Source organism: Capricornis sumatraensis, chromosome 3, assembly GCF_032405125.1.
Source record: "Capricornis sumatraensis isolate serow.1 chromosome 3, serow.2, whole genome shotgun sequence".
NCBI classification, from domain to species: Eukaryota; Metazoa; Chordata; class Mammalia; order Artiodactyla; family Bovidae; genus Capricornis; species Capricornis sumatraensis.
Window position 1 is genome coordinate 15,336,295 of NC_091071.1, and position 16,850 is coordinate 15,353,144.

Here is a 16,850-nt window from a genome sequence, read left to right on the forward strand (position 1 = left end):
TTTTAGTTTTGGCTGCACTGAGTCTCCATTGCTGCCCACAGGCTTTCTCTTGTTGTGGAGAGCAGGGGCTAGTCTTCCGTTGTGATGGGAGAGCTTCTCATTGCAGTGACTTTTCTTGTTGGGGAACACGGGCTCTAGGGCACACAGGCTTCAGTAGTTATGGCACACAGGCTTAGTTGCCCCATAGCATGCGGAATCTTTCTGGACCAGGGATCGAACCCACGTCCCCTGCATTGGCAGGCGGATTCTTCACCACTGGACCACCAGGAAAGTCCTTGTGTTGTCTTAAGGCACTCAGTTTGTGGTCATTTGTCATGGCAGCCCTAGGAAACTAATATATAATCCAATTCCTCATTTCTCTAACTCCCTTTTATAGTTGGGGCTACCCTTGTGGCTCAGCTGGCAAAGAATCCGTCTGCAACACAGGAGACCTGGGTTCACTCCATCCATAGGCTGGGAAGATCCCTGGAGAAGGGAAAGACTACCCATTCCAGTATTCTGGTATAGAGAATTCCATGGACTATAACAATCCATGGGGTCGCAAAGAGTCAGACACGACTGAGTGACTTTCACTTCACTTTTATAGTTGATTTTCTTTCTTTCTTTCTTTTTTTTTTTTTTTGCCCCTTTGGCTGTGTAGAATCTCAGTTCCCTGAACAGGGATTGAACCTGGGCCACAGCAGTGAAAGCCCAGAATCCTAACCACCAGGCAACCAAGGAATTCCTGATAATTAATTCATCCTTGTTGAAATTGCTGTGTGGATTCTTTCTCCCAATTGCACCCAGACTTGCACCATCACTAACAAAAATACCAGTGTTTTTGTACTAAAGAAAATGGAATATCCAAATCTTGAAAGTTCCTACTGCAATTAATAGGAAAATATTTCAGAGAGAGTAGGCCATTTTTGACAGAGGTTTAAAATCTTCATTGCGGACATATTCCTTAAAGGCATTTTAAATACTCCTATCACACCTGAAAAAGAATCAAAAATGAGAACAGATGGTGCCTGTGAGGAAGCTGACTCAACCGCAGTGGAGGATGTTGTGCTGGACAGCTGCCCTGTTGTCTCAAAGCCATTCCTGGCCTTCTGTGGTTTCAGGTGACCGCCAGCTCTAGACAACACTCAGAATACAAGTCTAGAAATGGGTGCACCCAACATTATAGGTGGGAAGAAAGAGAGATAGTGGTATCAGTAGCAGTGCTGGGGCAGGAAGGTCCATGACACGCAGAAAACACATTCACGGGGACTTCCCTGGTGGTCCAGTAGCTATGATTCCATGCTCCCAATGCAGGGGCCCTGGATTCATTCCCTGGTCAGGGAACTAGATCCCATATGGTGCAACTAAGAGTTTGCATGCCAAAATGAAGATCAAAAGCCACAACTAAGACCCAGCGCAGCCAAATAAATAAGTACATATTGAAAAAAAAGAAAACCACACTCATATGCCAAGACCTTTGCCCTAGAGAAAGAGGCCTAGGTGAAGGAGGCAAGGGCCAAGGCTTGTCAAAAAGGCTCTAAATATGAGATGACATGTCCATCTATTTGTTCAACACATTTTTAAAACGCCAACCACATGCCAGACACACAAAAAATACTGTGGCAAGCAAGACAATGAGAGTCCTTGTCCACAGAGAGAAGCAAAGAGAATGGTGAATAGTGACATAAATGCTAAACTCAGCTTATATACAGATTCCCAAAAAGGACATAAGCAGAGCTAGAGCAATTCTCAGAAAAAGTGATGAATCATCTAAGAACTGAAGGAAAAGGGTTTGGGGGAAGGAGAAGATTGTACATGGGTCAGTACAACTGTGCAGAGGGGCAGAGGGTAAACTCAGAAGGCTGCAAATAATTTTTGAGTGTCAGCCTTCCATAACTAACGCACACGGGCTTCCCTGGCAGTCCAGTGGTTAAGAATCTGCCTGCCAACGCCGGGGACATGGGTTTGATCCCTGGTCCAGGAAGATCCCACGTGCTGAGGAGTAACTAAGCCCATGTGCCACAACTAATAAACCTGAGTTCTAAAGCTCGAGCTCCGCAACAAGAGAAGCCACTGCAATGAGAAGCCTGTGCACCACAATAAACCTCATAACCCTTGTTCATGGCAACTGGAGAAAGTCTGCATATGGCAATGAAGAAGCAACACAGACAAAAATAGCATAAATAAATCTTTAAAAAATATAAATGTATAAAAGATGTCTTAAAAAGAACTAATGCACACCTTTTAGAATAAATGTGTTGAATATATGCTCCTTTTACTGTGACAAAATAAATGAGTAGAGAAATAACCCATCTACAATCCTATTTTCTGAAAATCACTAACCCTTAATACAATTTAAAGGACAAAATCATTAACTTAAAAATATGTATCCAGTGGTAACCTATACATAACTTAGAATAAAAATTACAGCTATAGGCAACAATGAGTGAATTTTGAAGCAGAAGAAGGTAGATGTTAAAATGTGTGTGTGTGTATACAAAAAGATTCCATTTGTATTATGTTCGAAAAGAGGCAAAACTAATCTGTAATGTTAGAAATTGGACTAGTGGTTATCTTTGGGAAAAGTGGCGACTAGAAGGTGCATAAGAGGTTTCTAGGAAATGCTTTGGTTTCTTGATCTGGATACTGGTTGTGTGGGTGTGTTCATTTTATGAAAATTCATTGAGCTTACACTTAAGATTTGTGCACCTTTGTGTATATTATGCTTTAAATTTAAAAAAAAAATGTACATCTCAATATGTAAATGCTTGGGTAAGGCTTTGCCAAAGGATTTAGTGAAGTGTTCATATAGAAATATGCTTGCACCTACACAAAAGGCTTCCCTGCTGGTTCAGATGGTGAAGAATCTGCCTGCAATGTGGGAAAACCTGGGTTCAATCCCTGGATTGGGAAGATCTCCTGGAGGAAGGAATGGCGACCCACTCAAGTATTCTTGCCTGGAGAATTCCACAGACAGAGGAGCCTGGTGGGCTACAGTCCATGGGGTTGCAAAGGGTCAGACATGACTGAGTGACTAACACTTCACATATAGGATTTTTTGTTTAACTTTTTTAATTTTTAAAAATTAAAAAAAAAATGCTATTTAGTTATTTAGGCTGTGCTGAGTGGCTTGCAAGATCTTAGTTCCCCAATAAGGGATTGAACCAGCACCCTCAGCAGTGAAATTCCTAAGCATTGTACTGCCAAGGAATTCCCTAGAATTTCTATGAACACAGCAGCTACAAACCTTTGACTGTGTGGATCACAATAAACTGTGGAAAATTCTGAAAGCGATGGGAATACCAGACCACCTGACCTGGCTCTTGAGAAATCTGTATGCAGGTCAGGAAGCAACAGTTAGAACTGGACCTGGAACAACAGACTGGTTCCAAATAGGAAAAGGAGTACGTCAAGGCTGTATATTGTCACCCTGCTTATTTAACTGACATGCAGAGTACATTACCCACTCCAGTGTTCTTGCCTGGAGAACCCCATGGATGGAGGAGCCTGGTGGGCTGCTGTCTATGGGGTCGCACAGAGTCGGACACGACTGACGTGACTTAGCAGCAGCAGCAGCAGCAGCAGCAAAGTACATTATGAGAGACGCTGGGCTGGATGAAGCACAAGCTGGAATCAAGATTGCTGAGAGAAATATCAATAACCTCAAATACACAGATGATACCACCCTTATGGCAGAAAGTGAAGAAGAACTAAAGAGCCTCTTGATGAAACTGAAAGAGGAGAGTGAAAATGTTGACTTAAATCTCAACATTCAGAAAACTAAGATCATGGCTTCTGGCCCCATCACTTCATGGCAAATAGATGGGGAAACAGTGGCTGACTTTATTTTTTTGGTCTCCAAAATCACTGCAGATAGTGACTGCAGTCATGAAATGAAAAGATGCTTACTCCTTGGAAGCAAGGTTATGACCAACCTAGACAGCATATTAAAAAGCAGAGACATTGCTTTGCTGACAAAGGTCCCTCTAGTCAAAGCTGTGGTTTCTCCAGTAGTCATGTATGGATGTGAGAGCTGGACTATAAAGAAAGCTGAGTGCCAAAGAATTGATGCCTTTGAACTGTGGTGTTGGAGAAGACTCTTGAGAGTTCCTTGAACTGCAACGAGACCTCACTAGTCCATCCTAAAGGAGATCGATCCTAAGTGTTCATTGGAAGGACTGATGTTGAAGCTGAAACTCTAATACTTTGGCCATCTGATGCAAAGAGCTGACTCATTGGAAAAGACCCTGATGCTGGGAAAGATTGAAGGCAGGAGGAGAAGGGAATGACAGAGGATGAGATGGTTGCATGGCATCACCGACTCAATGGACACGAGTTTGGGTAAACTCTGGGAGTAGGTGATGGACAGGGAGGCCTGGCATGCTGAGGTCCATGGGGTCGAAGAGTTGGACACGACCGAGCAACTGAACTGAACTAAACTGAGTAGCTACAAACTCAGGCTGTCACAGATGGGTTCTGTTGCTGATTCAGATTCAAGTGTAGCCATTTATGCTGTGATTTTCCAAAATGGCAAACAATTCTCAGCAAAATTCCAAACTAAACAAAATAAAATCTTCCCTCCATATACACAGGCTTTCCTGGAAATGTCAGGATTAAAACTGTACTTGTAAGTTTGTGCTTCTACATAAAGTAGATTCAGGTTCTGTACTCAGACAATCACAAACCTGTTTTTACCTACATGAATGTCCATGGAGCATTCTGATAATGATGGGGAACAAAGGACAGTTTTTCACTGAGCAGGACTATCTGGTTCTGAGCAAGACAACTGATACCCTTGGGCCCACCCTTATCTATGTTTATTAGAAATGGACCATTCTCCCACTGTGGAATGTAAGCATCTTGAGAGGACCTTTGCCTGTTTTTTTCCACAGATTTATCCTAAACTATAGGATACAGAATAGACTGGAACTGGCAGGGAAAAGCCATGAGAAGGCAGGACTAGGATAACAGGGTTTTAGGTCTGATATACTAGCAACGTGAATGAAGTATAGTTGAATAATCAACTAAAATGTTTAGGAAAAACAACAAGCTCTTTCGACTCAACAAATATGTGAAAATATTTAGCAGCCAGTTAGATGTGCAGGCCTAGAGGCGGATTTCTCAACTGCAGTTGGATGCCTGAAACTTCGGGAAATTTACATTAAAAATAAGGGATGTAACAAAGAAAACAGAAAGATGAACTGAAAAATAAAACCAACAAAACAAAAAGGGATTCAGAAGCCACTGGAGGAAAGTGGCAGAGTGTTTTAACAAAGAGGTTGGCAGGACTTGGAGAGAATTCCTTTAGCAAATCAGTAGGACAACAACCTGGTTGGCATGAATTTGTCCTAGGTGGACAGGTGATGAAAATGTAGCCCAGTAGCCAGTAAGAAGGGGAAAGCAAACAAATTTTTTCCCCATTATTTCAATATTTTTGAGAAATTGCTGTGCCAGGAGTAGCTGTACAGCAGAATGGTTAGGATACATGGGCTTCAAAATCAGATACATTGGATTCTATTGCTGTTCCTTAATTTAGCAGTGTTGGGCTTCCCTGGTGCCTCAGCGGTAGAGAATCTGCCTGCAAGGCAGGAGCCGCATGAAGCGTAGGTTTAATCCCTAGGTCGGGAAGATCCCCTGGAGAGGGAAATGGCAACCCACTCTAGTATTCTTGCCTGGAGAATCCTATGGATAGAGGAGCCTGGTGGGCTATATAGTCCATGGGGTCGCAAAGAGTCAGACACAACTGAAGCGACATAGCACACACAAATGTTACAGTAAAGAGGTTCTAACTCGACTGCGCTTGAGCGCCCCCATTCGGAAAGTCCATGGGGTCGCAAGAGTCGGACACAACTTAGCGACTAAACCACCAAACCGCACAACTGCTGGCACATGGTGTGGGTTGTTTTTCTTGTTTCACTATAGTTATTAGATGCTCAGGTTAAATTCTGACTTTGCCCACTCAGCTGTCAGAGCGGTGGAGAAAAGGGAAGGGGGCTCTTCTGTAAGTCACTGAAGTCCAGCTAATCTGTCAGGGACTTTATGACAAGACTGTCAAGAAATGGACAGTCTCAGGGCCAAGATGTCTCAGAAGGAAAAGCCCTAGTGATTAGGTCAGAAAGAGCACTGGACTTGGAGCCAGATAGACCTGGGTACCAGTCACCCAGTCTCAATGTTCTTTTTTTTAAAAAAAATCTTATTCTTAAATAGGGCTTCCGTGGTGGCTCAGACGGTAAAGCGTCCACTTGCAATGCGGGAGACCTGGGTTCGACCCCTGGGTTGGGAAGATCCCCTGGAGAAGGAAATGGCAACCCACTCCAGTACTCGTGCCTGGAAAATCCCATGGACGGAGGGGCCTGGCAGGCTACAGTCCTTGGGGTTGCAAAGAGTCTTTAATAGGGACCACACTCCCTGACCTCACATGGAGCGTTGCTCAGAGTTAGATGATTCCAATGAGAAGACTGTTTTGCACCTGGAACAATGTAGAAATTCCATAAAGGTGCTCAGTTCCATAAAACCGGCATATCTCAGGACATGAACCCAGTTCATTTTGCTGTCAGGACGCACTCTCTGAGGCCTTGGGGGTCAGCAGAACAGAAAGAGTTGACGTAGAATCTCCCAGAGGGCGCTGATCAGTTCGGGCTCCCTGCATTAGTAACCTCCTGGGGACTCCTGCTGCAGACCTGCGAACCTGGCCCTCTGTCAGGCGTTACCTAGCAACAGCGTCCTGGAGTCTGGCCCAGGAGGCCAATCAGCGTGGACTTCGTTATTTCAGTGATGTAAACATTCCAATCACTGGGCATTGTCAGAAGACACGTCCTCAAGCTAATCTCCGCAAGCACCAATGAGGGGTTAGGAGTATTAAGAGCTGGAGCTAAATATTTGGAGCTGGCTCTTATTTGATAAGATCATCTGAAGGAAACGAATGACTAGCTTCCGACTGTATTTGAATGATGGTTGTGAAGGCAGTCGCCGCCATATTCTCTTAGGGCATTTTCCGATGCCTTTGTTCACTCTTGAGTCCTAGAGTGACTCACGACGCTATGATTCCTCTGTTTTGGCCGCAGCTTGGCCCCACGTGTAGCCAGATCCGGGCCGACTCAGACGCCGGGTCTAGCAGGGCAGTGCTCCTTGGCTCGGAAAAGAGAGTGGCCCTTGGTTTGGGGCATCCAGGACTTGGGGACTGGAAGAATTCAAGCGCCGCACCAGCACCGTTCCGCAGTTGAAGCCCAGAGCCTGGATCCCGCCAAGGAGGCTGTGAGCTGTTTAGCTTTACCGCCGCGGCCGAGTATTTCTTCTTGGAGAAGTGAAATCTGAGGCGCAGAAGGCTCTTTACCGAAAGTGATGTAGAGACCTATGGCCACCTGGGGGCACTCTGTGAGGGCCTTTCGTGGTCTCCTCCCTTTATTCGTCTATTCACAGCGTACCTAATTAAGCGAGTTCTTAGACGGGAGCCGCAGAAGCGGATTACTCAAACCGGGCAAAATGCCTGAAGGGGAGAGGAACAGAGGGCGTAGTGAGCTGAAGCTTGGGGAGGGGCTGTCCTAGAGTGTCTACGAAGCCTTTTATAATTATTTACCACGATCATCTTGCTATGTCTATGACTGCTGCTGCTACTGCTAAGTCGGTTTAGTCGTGTCCAACTCTGTGCTACCCCAGAGAGGGCAGCCCACCAGGCTCCCCCGTCCCTGGGATTCTCCAGGCAAGACATAGTTTTGTTTTTTAACGGCTTTATTGAGATATTATTCACACACCATATAATTCACCCGTTTAAACTGTACAATTCAATGGTTGTGGGTTTTATTTTTTTTTTTTAGTATATTTAGAGTTATGAAACCATCACCACAATCAACTAAGCACATTTTCATAACCCCAGAAAGAAACTCCTCAGCTATCACTCCTCATTCTCTCCTCCCTCAGCTCCTGGCAACCCTAATCTGCTTTCGGTCTCTGTAGATGTGCCTTTTCTGGACACTGCATGTAAAGGAAATGTAAAAGATTTTGTCAAATTCTTTTTGCACATCTGTTAAGATGATTCTGTGGTCTTTGTCTTTATTTTATTGACACATGATGTATTACATGAATTAATTTTCAGATGTCATGCCAACCTTGCACCCCTGGGTTAACTCCCATCCAATCATGGTATATAATCCTTTCTATAACCCCACTAGAATAACAACAAAAAAGAAAACAAGAGGAAAAAAAAAAAAGAAAAAAAAACACCTTCCTATTCCTCTCTCCTCAGCCCATGATAATCACCCAACCACCATGCTACTTTGTTTCTATGAAACTGGCTACTTTAGATACTTCATATAAGTGCAGCCATACAGTATTTATCATTTTGTGACTGGTTTATTTCACTTAGTATAATGTCCTCAAGTTTCATCTCAATTGTAGCATGTTGCAGAATTTCTTAATTTTTTGACTGGTTAATATTCCATTGTTTGTAAACACCACATTTTCATTATCCATTCATTGGTCCACAGATACTTGGGTTGCTACCACCTCTTGACTATTGTGGATAATGCTGTTATAAACATGTGTGTGCATAAATATCTCCTTAAGACCCTGCTTTGACTTCTTTGGAGTATATACTCAAAGAGGAGTTGCTGGGTAATAAATTATATTTTTCAATTTCAGAGGAACAGCTATACTGTTTTTGGTGGCACAGTGGTTAAGAATCTGCCTGCCAATGCAGGAGATGCACAAGATGGGGGCTTGATTCCTGGGTCGGGAAGATCCCATGGAATAGGAAATGGCAACCCACTCCAGTATTCCTGCTTGGAGAATTCCATGAACAGAGGAGCCTGTCAGGCTGCAGTCCATGGGGTCACAAGAGTTGGACACACTGAATGACTGAGCATAGCTAGTTCACCTCTGGACTTGATGGCTTCTTATAACCAAATCACAACTAGCTATACTAATCATTGAAATTTGTTCGCTTTTTGTTGTTTTCAAATTATGTATGCTCTGTGTCTCTCTGCTGTGCTGTGCTTAGTCGCTTAGTCATGTTCGACTCTTTGCAACCCCATGGACTGCAGCCCATCAGGTTCCTCTGTCCATGGGGATTCTCCAGGCAAGAATACTGGAGTGGGTTGCCATGCCCTCTTCAAGCAGATCTTCCCAAACCAGGGATCGAACCCAGGTCTCCCTCATTGCAGGCAGATTCTTTCCTGACAGAGCCACAAGGGAAGCCCTGTGTCTCTCTGCTGTACTATAATCTTATTAATATTACTAGCTGTATTACTTATAGCCTATTTATTTTATAAGATTGTTGCCTCTTGCATTACCTAATGTATAACCAGCTTCCCTGGTGGCTCAGAGGTTAAAGTGTCTGCCTGCATTGCAGGAGATCTGGGTTCGATCCCTGGGTCAGGAAGATCCCCTGGAGAAGGAAATGGCAACCCACTCCAGTGTTCTTGCCTGGAGAACCCCATGGATGGAGGAGCCTGGTGGGCTACAGTCCATGGGGTCACAAAGAGTCGGACACGACTGAGCGACTTCACTTCACTTCTTGCATTACCTAATGTATAACCAGGCCTCCAACAGAATTAATGGTGTCTAAATGTCTTGAGGCAATTGATCATATATATAACTCTATATTAAATAATTCTAACAGTGTGACTCTAGGTATGAAGAAGCAACAGGGGAAAACATTTCCTGGTCCTAATCCAAAAATAGCACATTGGGTGGCTGATCAATAAAATCCTCCTCTGACCTAGAAATGAAAATTCCTGGTGCCATGGGACAAATTGATTATGAAATGCCTCTTAAACCTAACTTGAATTTATGACCAAGAGGGGCCCCTGTATGGGGGGTGGGGTAGACCCTGTATGAGAGATCCCTGTGGCCAAGGGGTTAGGATTCCAGGCTCTCGCTTCTGTGGCTAGGGTTCAATTCCTGATGGGGGAACTGAGATCTTACAAGCCTAGGGGGGTACCCCCGCACACCAAGAGGGCGGGGCCCTATGGAGAGGGAAGATATCCTGCTATTCATGCTATAATGTTGGCATGAATAAATGAATAATGAATTAATGAATTAATAAACCGCAAATGTTGCCCGCCATCAGCCACTAAAACCGCCAAGTCCCCCTGTCCCTGTCCTAATGGGCACCCTGAGGTGAATTCAAGACGGAAAAATACAGGAAACATTCTATTCTTTAGATACTGGGCTATAGTTACAATAAGTTGCATATCTAAAGAACATTTTCAACACGTTCCGATGCTCTTCCAACAGAGAAAAGTACAGTATCATTAATTTGAAATGTCGGGGTTTTTTGTGATCAGCAAAAATCTTTTGATTATTTCCAACACATATTTTTTGTGGAAATATTATTTCCAACAAAATCTGCTATATATACTGGCTCCTTCCTCGGAGCAGTTCCTCAGAGCTATCGGAGAGAATATAGTCCTCAGTTAAGGTCCCTGAATAAAACTCAACTCGCAAGTTTCAGGCTGGTGCGTTTTTCTTCAGTATCACAAAATCTTTGTTCCTTCTGCTTACTAGCAAGTACCCTCTGACTTTTTCCTCATCGGTAGAACCAGGATGATAAGCATCACTTTACACAGAAGTAGCAAAAAATAAATGTTGAAATGTGTAATATGTTGGGCGTGGTACCTGCGTACAGGAAACACGAATATTAATTCCCTTCCCCAAAGGGCAATAAGGAACTAACCCACTATCAGAAGAGAAAGCCAGGAAAAACAACCCAGGGAAATCGCGGGCCCCGGTTGGCCAGAGTGGCTCCGTCGCTGAAATCCTTCCCTGCCTCGGCTGGGCTGCACCTCTAGGGAACAGGGGACCGTTCCTGACCCCGACGGGTTCGCCCCTTTCCACCTCAAGACTCCTGGCAGTCACCCGACCCGAGGGTCCAGCTTATCTGCCCTTACGCTTCCCTTGGCTTCGTTTAAACAGGCCGCTTTCGGCATCATCCAATCAGAATGGTCGATCTTCGGCCGCTGCCCAATGAGCGCGTGGAACGGGGGAAAAAAGGGCGTGAAGCCCAATCGCAGCGCCATCACACTTGAGGGCAAAGAGGTTAGGCAGCCGGCATGGCGCTCCGGTCAATAAAATCGATAGCTGGAAGCTGCCTGTGTTTCAGGCAAAGGCGGTGCAGTAGCGGCGCCGCCATTTTCCCCGAAGGCATCTTCCGGTGCCTTTCACCCAAGTTCGGGCAGGAGTTTCCTGAATAACAGCGAAAGGTTTCCGTTAGCCCCGCAGGCGGCTGATTCCGGTTCCCGCCGGGCCTCCCCGGCACGCTCCGCACGGGTCCGGCGGGGGCTCCCAAATCCCCGGCCCCTCCAGCGCCCAGGGGCCGACGCTGGGACGGGCAAGGCCGTGGTGCCGGCTTCTCGGGTCCAATGGCGCGGCCTTCGCCTCCGCTTCCTGTGCGGGGACCAGGAGAGGCCAGACCCGGCCGGAGAAGGGGAAGGAGACCGAGGGCGGTGAAGTTCGGGGACGTGGCCTTGTACTTCTCCCGGGAGGAATGGGGGTGTCTGCGGCCCGCGCAGAGGGCCCTATACCGGGACGTGATGCAGGAGACCTACGGCCACCTGGGCGCGCTCGGTGAGGCCCGACCCAGTCTGCTTCCGCGGCCCGAAGGGATGGAGGAGCTGGGGGTGGGAGAAAGCAGGGAGTCTAGAGGTCCAGGGTCCTGGCCTGCGACCACGTTGTGTCAGGGGAGGAGGACGGGAGCTGGGCAGATGATGCCACCGGGTAGATCAATCTACCCAGGATTGTGTATGAGCTGGGCCTGACTGGTTCTCCTTCCCTCAGGCTGCGCAGGTCCCAAACCAGCCCTCATCTCCTGGTTGGAACGAAATACTGATGATTGGGAAACGGCTGCCCTGGATCCACAGGAGTGCCCAAAAGGGGTAGCAGTCCAAAGAAGTGAGTGGAAAATGCCTCTGGAGGGCTTGCAGCCTCTAATGACTCAGTCCAGAGTTTTTCGGTGCCGAGGGGTAGCTATGACCCAAGCTGGAATGCTCCATTTACTGTATTTATTTTCACAACTTCAGAGTTTTTTTCTCTGTGATGGTGTCCAATCCCTGTTGTCAATTTCTGAACTGACCACATGCAGTTGTCTGTTGTGTAAATGGATCAGTGAACTTTTAATAAGAGTTACCATCCTCTTGGGGCTTCCCAGGTGGCTCAGTGGTAAAGAATCCATCTGCCAACGCAGGAGACCCTGGTTGGATCCCTGGGTCAGGAAGATCACCTGGAGAAGGAAAAGGCTCTCCATTCCAGTATTCTTGCCTGGAGAATCCTATGGACAGAGGAGCCTGGTCGGCAACAGTCCATGGGGTCCCAAAGAGTCAGACATGACTGAGCAACTAAACCTCCACTTCCAACACCCTCTTGCCTCCTTCCCAGGACTCTGCCTCCAGCCTGTTTTAAATTGGGCTCTAAGACAGCCTATAGGGCTTCCCTGGAAGCTCTGAAGGTAAAGAATCTGCCTGCAATGCAGGAGACCCAGGTTCAATCCCTGGGTCAGGAAAATTCCCTTGAGAAGGGCATGGCACCCCACTCCAGTATTTTTGCTTGGAGAATTCAGTGGACAGAAGAGCCTGGTGGACTGTGGTTCATGGAGTCGCAAGGTCAGACAGGACTGAGCAGCTAACACTGAGAGTACCTATACCTCTTGAGTTTTCCAGGTTTGGATTGAAAGGATGAGGGAAGAGTGGTCTGGCATGCACTGGCCTCTTTTTGCCCTTCTGGCCAAGTGACCCTGATCAGTGCAGGAATCTTTAGCCCTCAGGATGAAGTAAGGCTCTGATTAAGGCCATTCAGGTAACTGGAGTTTCTTTGCCAGGTTCTCTAAGAGCAGGGATTTTTTCTAAGTTTTGACATACTTCCTTGCTTAAAACTTTTCAGTTTTTGCCAAGGCAGTTGTCAAATGGTTGGCAGTTATATGTAACTCAATTGGGGAATTTGGTGAAAATACACATTTCTGGACCCTATCCCAGAACTATTCATTTACTCATATAGATGTGTGTGCATGTGTGTGTGTGTATTTTCAATAGCCCCAGTTGATTTGGCTGTATATTTAGGTTTGGTTCCCAGAGTGTGGTCTCAGACAACCAGCAGCAGCAGCAGCAGCATCACTTGGGAGTGTATGGGAAAATGCAGAATCCCAGGCCCCACCTTAGACCTGCTGAATCCCAAACTGGGAGTAGGGCCCCACAGTCTGTTTCATACCCGCATGCTCAGTCGCTGGGTCGTGTCCAACTCTGCGACTCCATGGACTGTAGCTCGCAAAGCTACTCTGTCCATGGGATCCTCCAGACAAGAATACTGGATTCGGTTGCCCTTTCCTCCTCTAAGGGGTTCTTCCCAACCTGGGAATTGAACCCTCATCTCCTGAGTTTCCTGCATTAATAGGCAGCTTTACCACTGCGTCACCTGCGAAGCCCTAATGTGTTTCATTAAACCCTCCAAATGATTAGGATCACAATAAAATTTGAGAAGCATGGACTTAGAGGGCCTTATGACCTAGTTACTGCCAGATCATACCTCATTTGTTTTCATTTCCTGCCTTAAATTTAACCTCTTCAAAAATTTTTTAGTTTTTATAGTCAGGTTAATCTTTCCAAGAAACCTTCCCTGACTTCTCCAAGCTGGATTAGGGGCTTCAGTAGTACCCTCCATATTCTGGAGTGGTATGTCTCACTTGGTTGGTTGTCTGTGTCACTAACACTCCTTGAAGATGGTGTTGAGTCTGTTTTATAACCTGTAACACTAATAGGAAAGAGTAGAAGCCCAGTATTTGTTAATTTCTCCTTTGTGTCCCTGTAGAAACCAGAAAGAAGAATGAAGAGAAGGAAGTATTCCCACCTAAGGAAGCGCCCCGAAAGGGGAAGCGTGGTCGGCGGCCCAGCAAACCCCGCCTGATTCCCCGGCAGACCTCAGGAAGTCCCATCTGCCCTGACTGTGGTTGTACCTTTCCCGATCACCCAGCCCTGCAGAGCCACAAGTGTGCCCAGAATCTGAAAAAGCCTTACCCTTGCCCGGACTGTGGGCGCCGCTTTTCCTACCCGTCCCTGCTGGTCAGTCATCGGCGGGCACACTCTGGGGAATGTCCCTACGTTTGTGACCAGTGCGGCAAGCGGTTCTCCCAGCGCAAGAACCTCTCCCAGCACCAGGTCATCCACACAGGCGAGAAGCCCTACCACTGTCCTGACTGTGGCCGCTGCTTCCGGAGGAGTCGGTCCTTGGCCAATCACCGGACCACGCACACGGGTGAAAAACCCCACCAGTGCCCGAGCTGCGGGCGTCGCTTCGCCTACCCCTCCCTGCTCGCCATCCACCAGCGTACACACACCGGAGAGAAGCCCTACCCCTGCCTGGAATGCAACCGGCGCTTCCGCCAGCGCACTGCCCTGGTCATCCACCAGCGCATCCACACGGGCGAGAAGCCCTACCCGTGCCCGGACTGCGAGCGGCGCTTCTCGTCCTCCTCTCGCCTGGTCAGTCACCAGCGGGTGCACTCTGGGGAACGTCCCTATGCCTGCGAGCACTGCGAAGCCCGCTTCTCCCAGCGCAGCACACTGCTCCAGCACCAGCTCTTGCACACGGGAGAGAAGCCGTACCCCTGCCCGGACTGCGGCCGCGCCTTCCGACGGAGCGGCTCCCTCGCCATCCACCGCAGCACACACACGAAGGAGAAGGAGAAGCTGCACGCGTGTGATGACTGTGGTCGCCGATTCGCCTACCCCTCACTGCTAGCCAGTCACCGGCGCGTCCACTCGGGCGAGCGGCCCTACGCCTGCGACCTGTGCTCCAAGCGCTTTGCCCAGTGGAGCCACTTGGCTCAGCATCAGCTCCTGCACACGGGGGAGAAGCCCTTCCCCTGCCTGGAGTGTGGCCGCTGCTTCCGCCAGAGGTGGTCTCTGGCGGTCCACAAGTGTAGCCCCAGCGTCCAGAACTGTGGCCCTAGATCTGCCATAGGGGTGCCTAGCCAGAAAGGCCAGGCCCTTTAGAAGGGGAGGGACTGTGTAAGTTCATTTCACTTCATGGAGGGGGCCCAGAAAAGGGTAGGAGCCCCCTGATCATACAGATCAGAGTCAGAACTAAACCCTGTTGCTATACAGAGCTGAAGTTTAGTGTATTCTACCATGCTGGCTGCCTTAATACATGTATCTAGAACAGACAGCCTCAGGAAGGAGAGGGGACATTATGCGGTAAAAATTTTCCAACCTGCCCTGTCCTAAAGGACTTGCTCTGTGTGGGGTATCAGGCTAAAGGTTCTCCCCATCTCATTTAGGGGCTGTGTTTTCTAGTTTGTGCATGCAGTCAGGAGGATCCCATTCATGGGGTGCAAGATCTTCCCCCTCCTCTGCCTCTTCTTCCTTGCTAGGTTTAAAACAAACTTGGTTTAGCCCCCTTTTGACAGTATTCCTGCCAAGTGATCTGCCCTTTAAAACCTCCCTTAATGCAGCTCACTACCTCACAAGGCGGGTCCTTTCACTGTGGCATAGCTCTGACCTTTAGAAGGCCTTTAGGTACTACATTCTCCTTCCCTGGAAGCCTTGCCCAGAATATGTTTAAAACTTAATCTACGTGGCAGCCCTTCAGAAAACTTAATCACAGATATGTTTCCATGTTTTCAGGTTCAGTTCAGTTGCTCAGTGGTGTCTGACTCTTTGCAACCCCATGAATTGCAGCACGCCAGGCCTCCTTGTTTTCAGGTTAAATAGCATTAATTTGGTCAATCATTCCTAAAAGACAGGCTTTCAGTTCCCACACGTGATCTCTCCCAGGCAGGTCCTGGTTTTTCGATGTCTTTTTAAAAGAGTCATACAAAATAAGCCAGCATCATAGTGTGCACTATACCTCCTTGGTCTGGACTTGTTTGAAGAGGTCTAGATTGTACTGGATTGGAGGTGGTGACAGTGTACCAGGGCTTTATTGGGTTGCAGACACCTATATATCTAAGCTTGTTTTTTTAAACCACATGCTTAAGTCTTCTGCACCCTGTGTTTGGAAGTTTGGTTCAAGGTAGGTCTGGGACATAAGCACAGGTGAGCTTTGGGAGACTGATTTTAAGGAAAAGCAGGGTGGGGGAGCTGTGGTCTAGCAGCAAGAAGTAAAACCAGGACCAGCTTGTACTTTATCTGGTGGATCTGAATTTCTTGGGAACTGGGTTTCACTCCCTGATTCTCATGAGAATAAGGAAACACTAGTACAGAACCTTCTGTCGATTCCTCTGTCAGCATCTTTCGTGAAATGAGGCGACGCCATTCAGGAAAGTTAGAAAGTTAGATAATTGAATATGAAGCAGAAGTCTAGTCATCAAGTTGTGTTCATGCCTGCCTCCCTCACAGAAGCTCCATATGGCAGCAGCAACATGTTTTAACCTTTGATATGCCTTCATGGCACCCATCCCTAAGTAGGTGCTCAGTAAAGCTTTACTGAATTAATTAAACAAGGCCTACCACCTGGCCTTGGGGAACTGCACCAAATTGGAATTTCCAAACATGATGTATAGTCCAACCCTTGGAGTCTTTCATCCTCCTATCCATTGCTTCTTCCCTCATTTCTTCTGCCATCAGCCCCAAGGGTGTGTGGCTGGGGCAGAGTGTTTGTAATTACCTCTGTTCTGGTTTTTAGCAAGTTGCATTGTAACTGTTTCTTCTTGGATTGATGGGCTACCCCAAAGCAGAGGTCATATCAGATTGGGATTCATTAAAATGTCTGATGAGTGACTATGTTCCCTGTGGAATTATTGTTTATAAAATATAAATCTAGTTCCTTGACTGAGGAGACATTTTTATAGTTCTAATAGAAACCTTGCCCTTCCCTAGCAGAGACCTACTAGAATTCTGCCTCACCTTCTGTTGTAGAACTGATTATTTTCCCTGCTTTTATCACCAGGC

At 47.0% G+C, this 16,850-nt stretch overlaps 1 protein-coding gene across 1 annotated transcript; it reads left to right on the forward strand.

The window, feature by feature from the left end:
• The first annotated feature begins 11,336 nt into the window (after positions 1 to 11,336).
• On the forward strand, positions 11,337 to 16,609 carry LOC138075937 (zinc finger protein 689). Its single transcript, XM_068968051.1, has 3 exons — positions 11,337 to 11,541; positions 11,752 to 11,865; positions 13,771 to 16,609. Exons 1-3 carry the CDS (start codon positions 11,337 to 11,339, stop codon positions 14,952 to 14,954), a joined length of 1,503 nt encoding a protein of 500 aa, XP_068824152.1. The 3' UTR covers positions 14,955 to 16,609.
• The last annotated feature ends 241 nt before the right edge of the window (positions 16,610 to 16,850 follow it).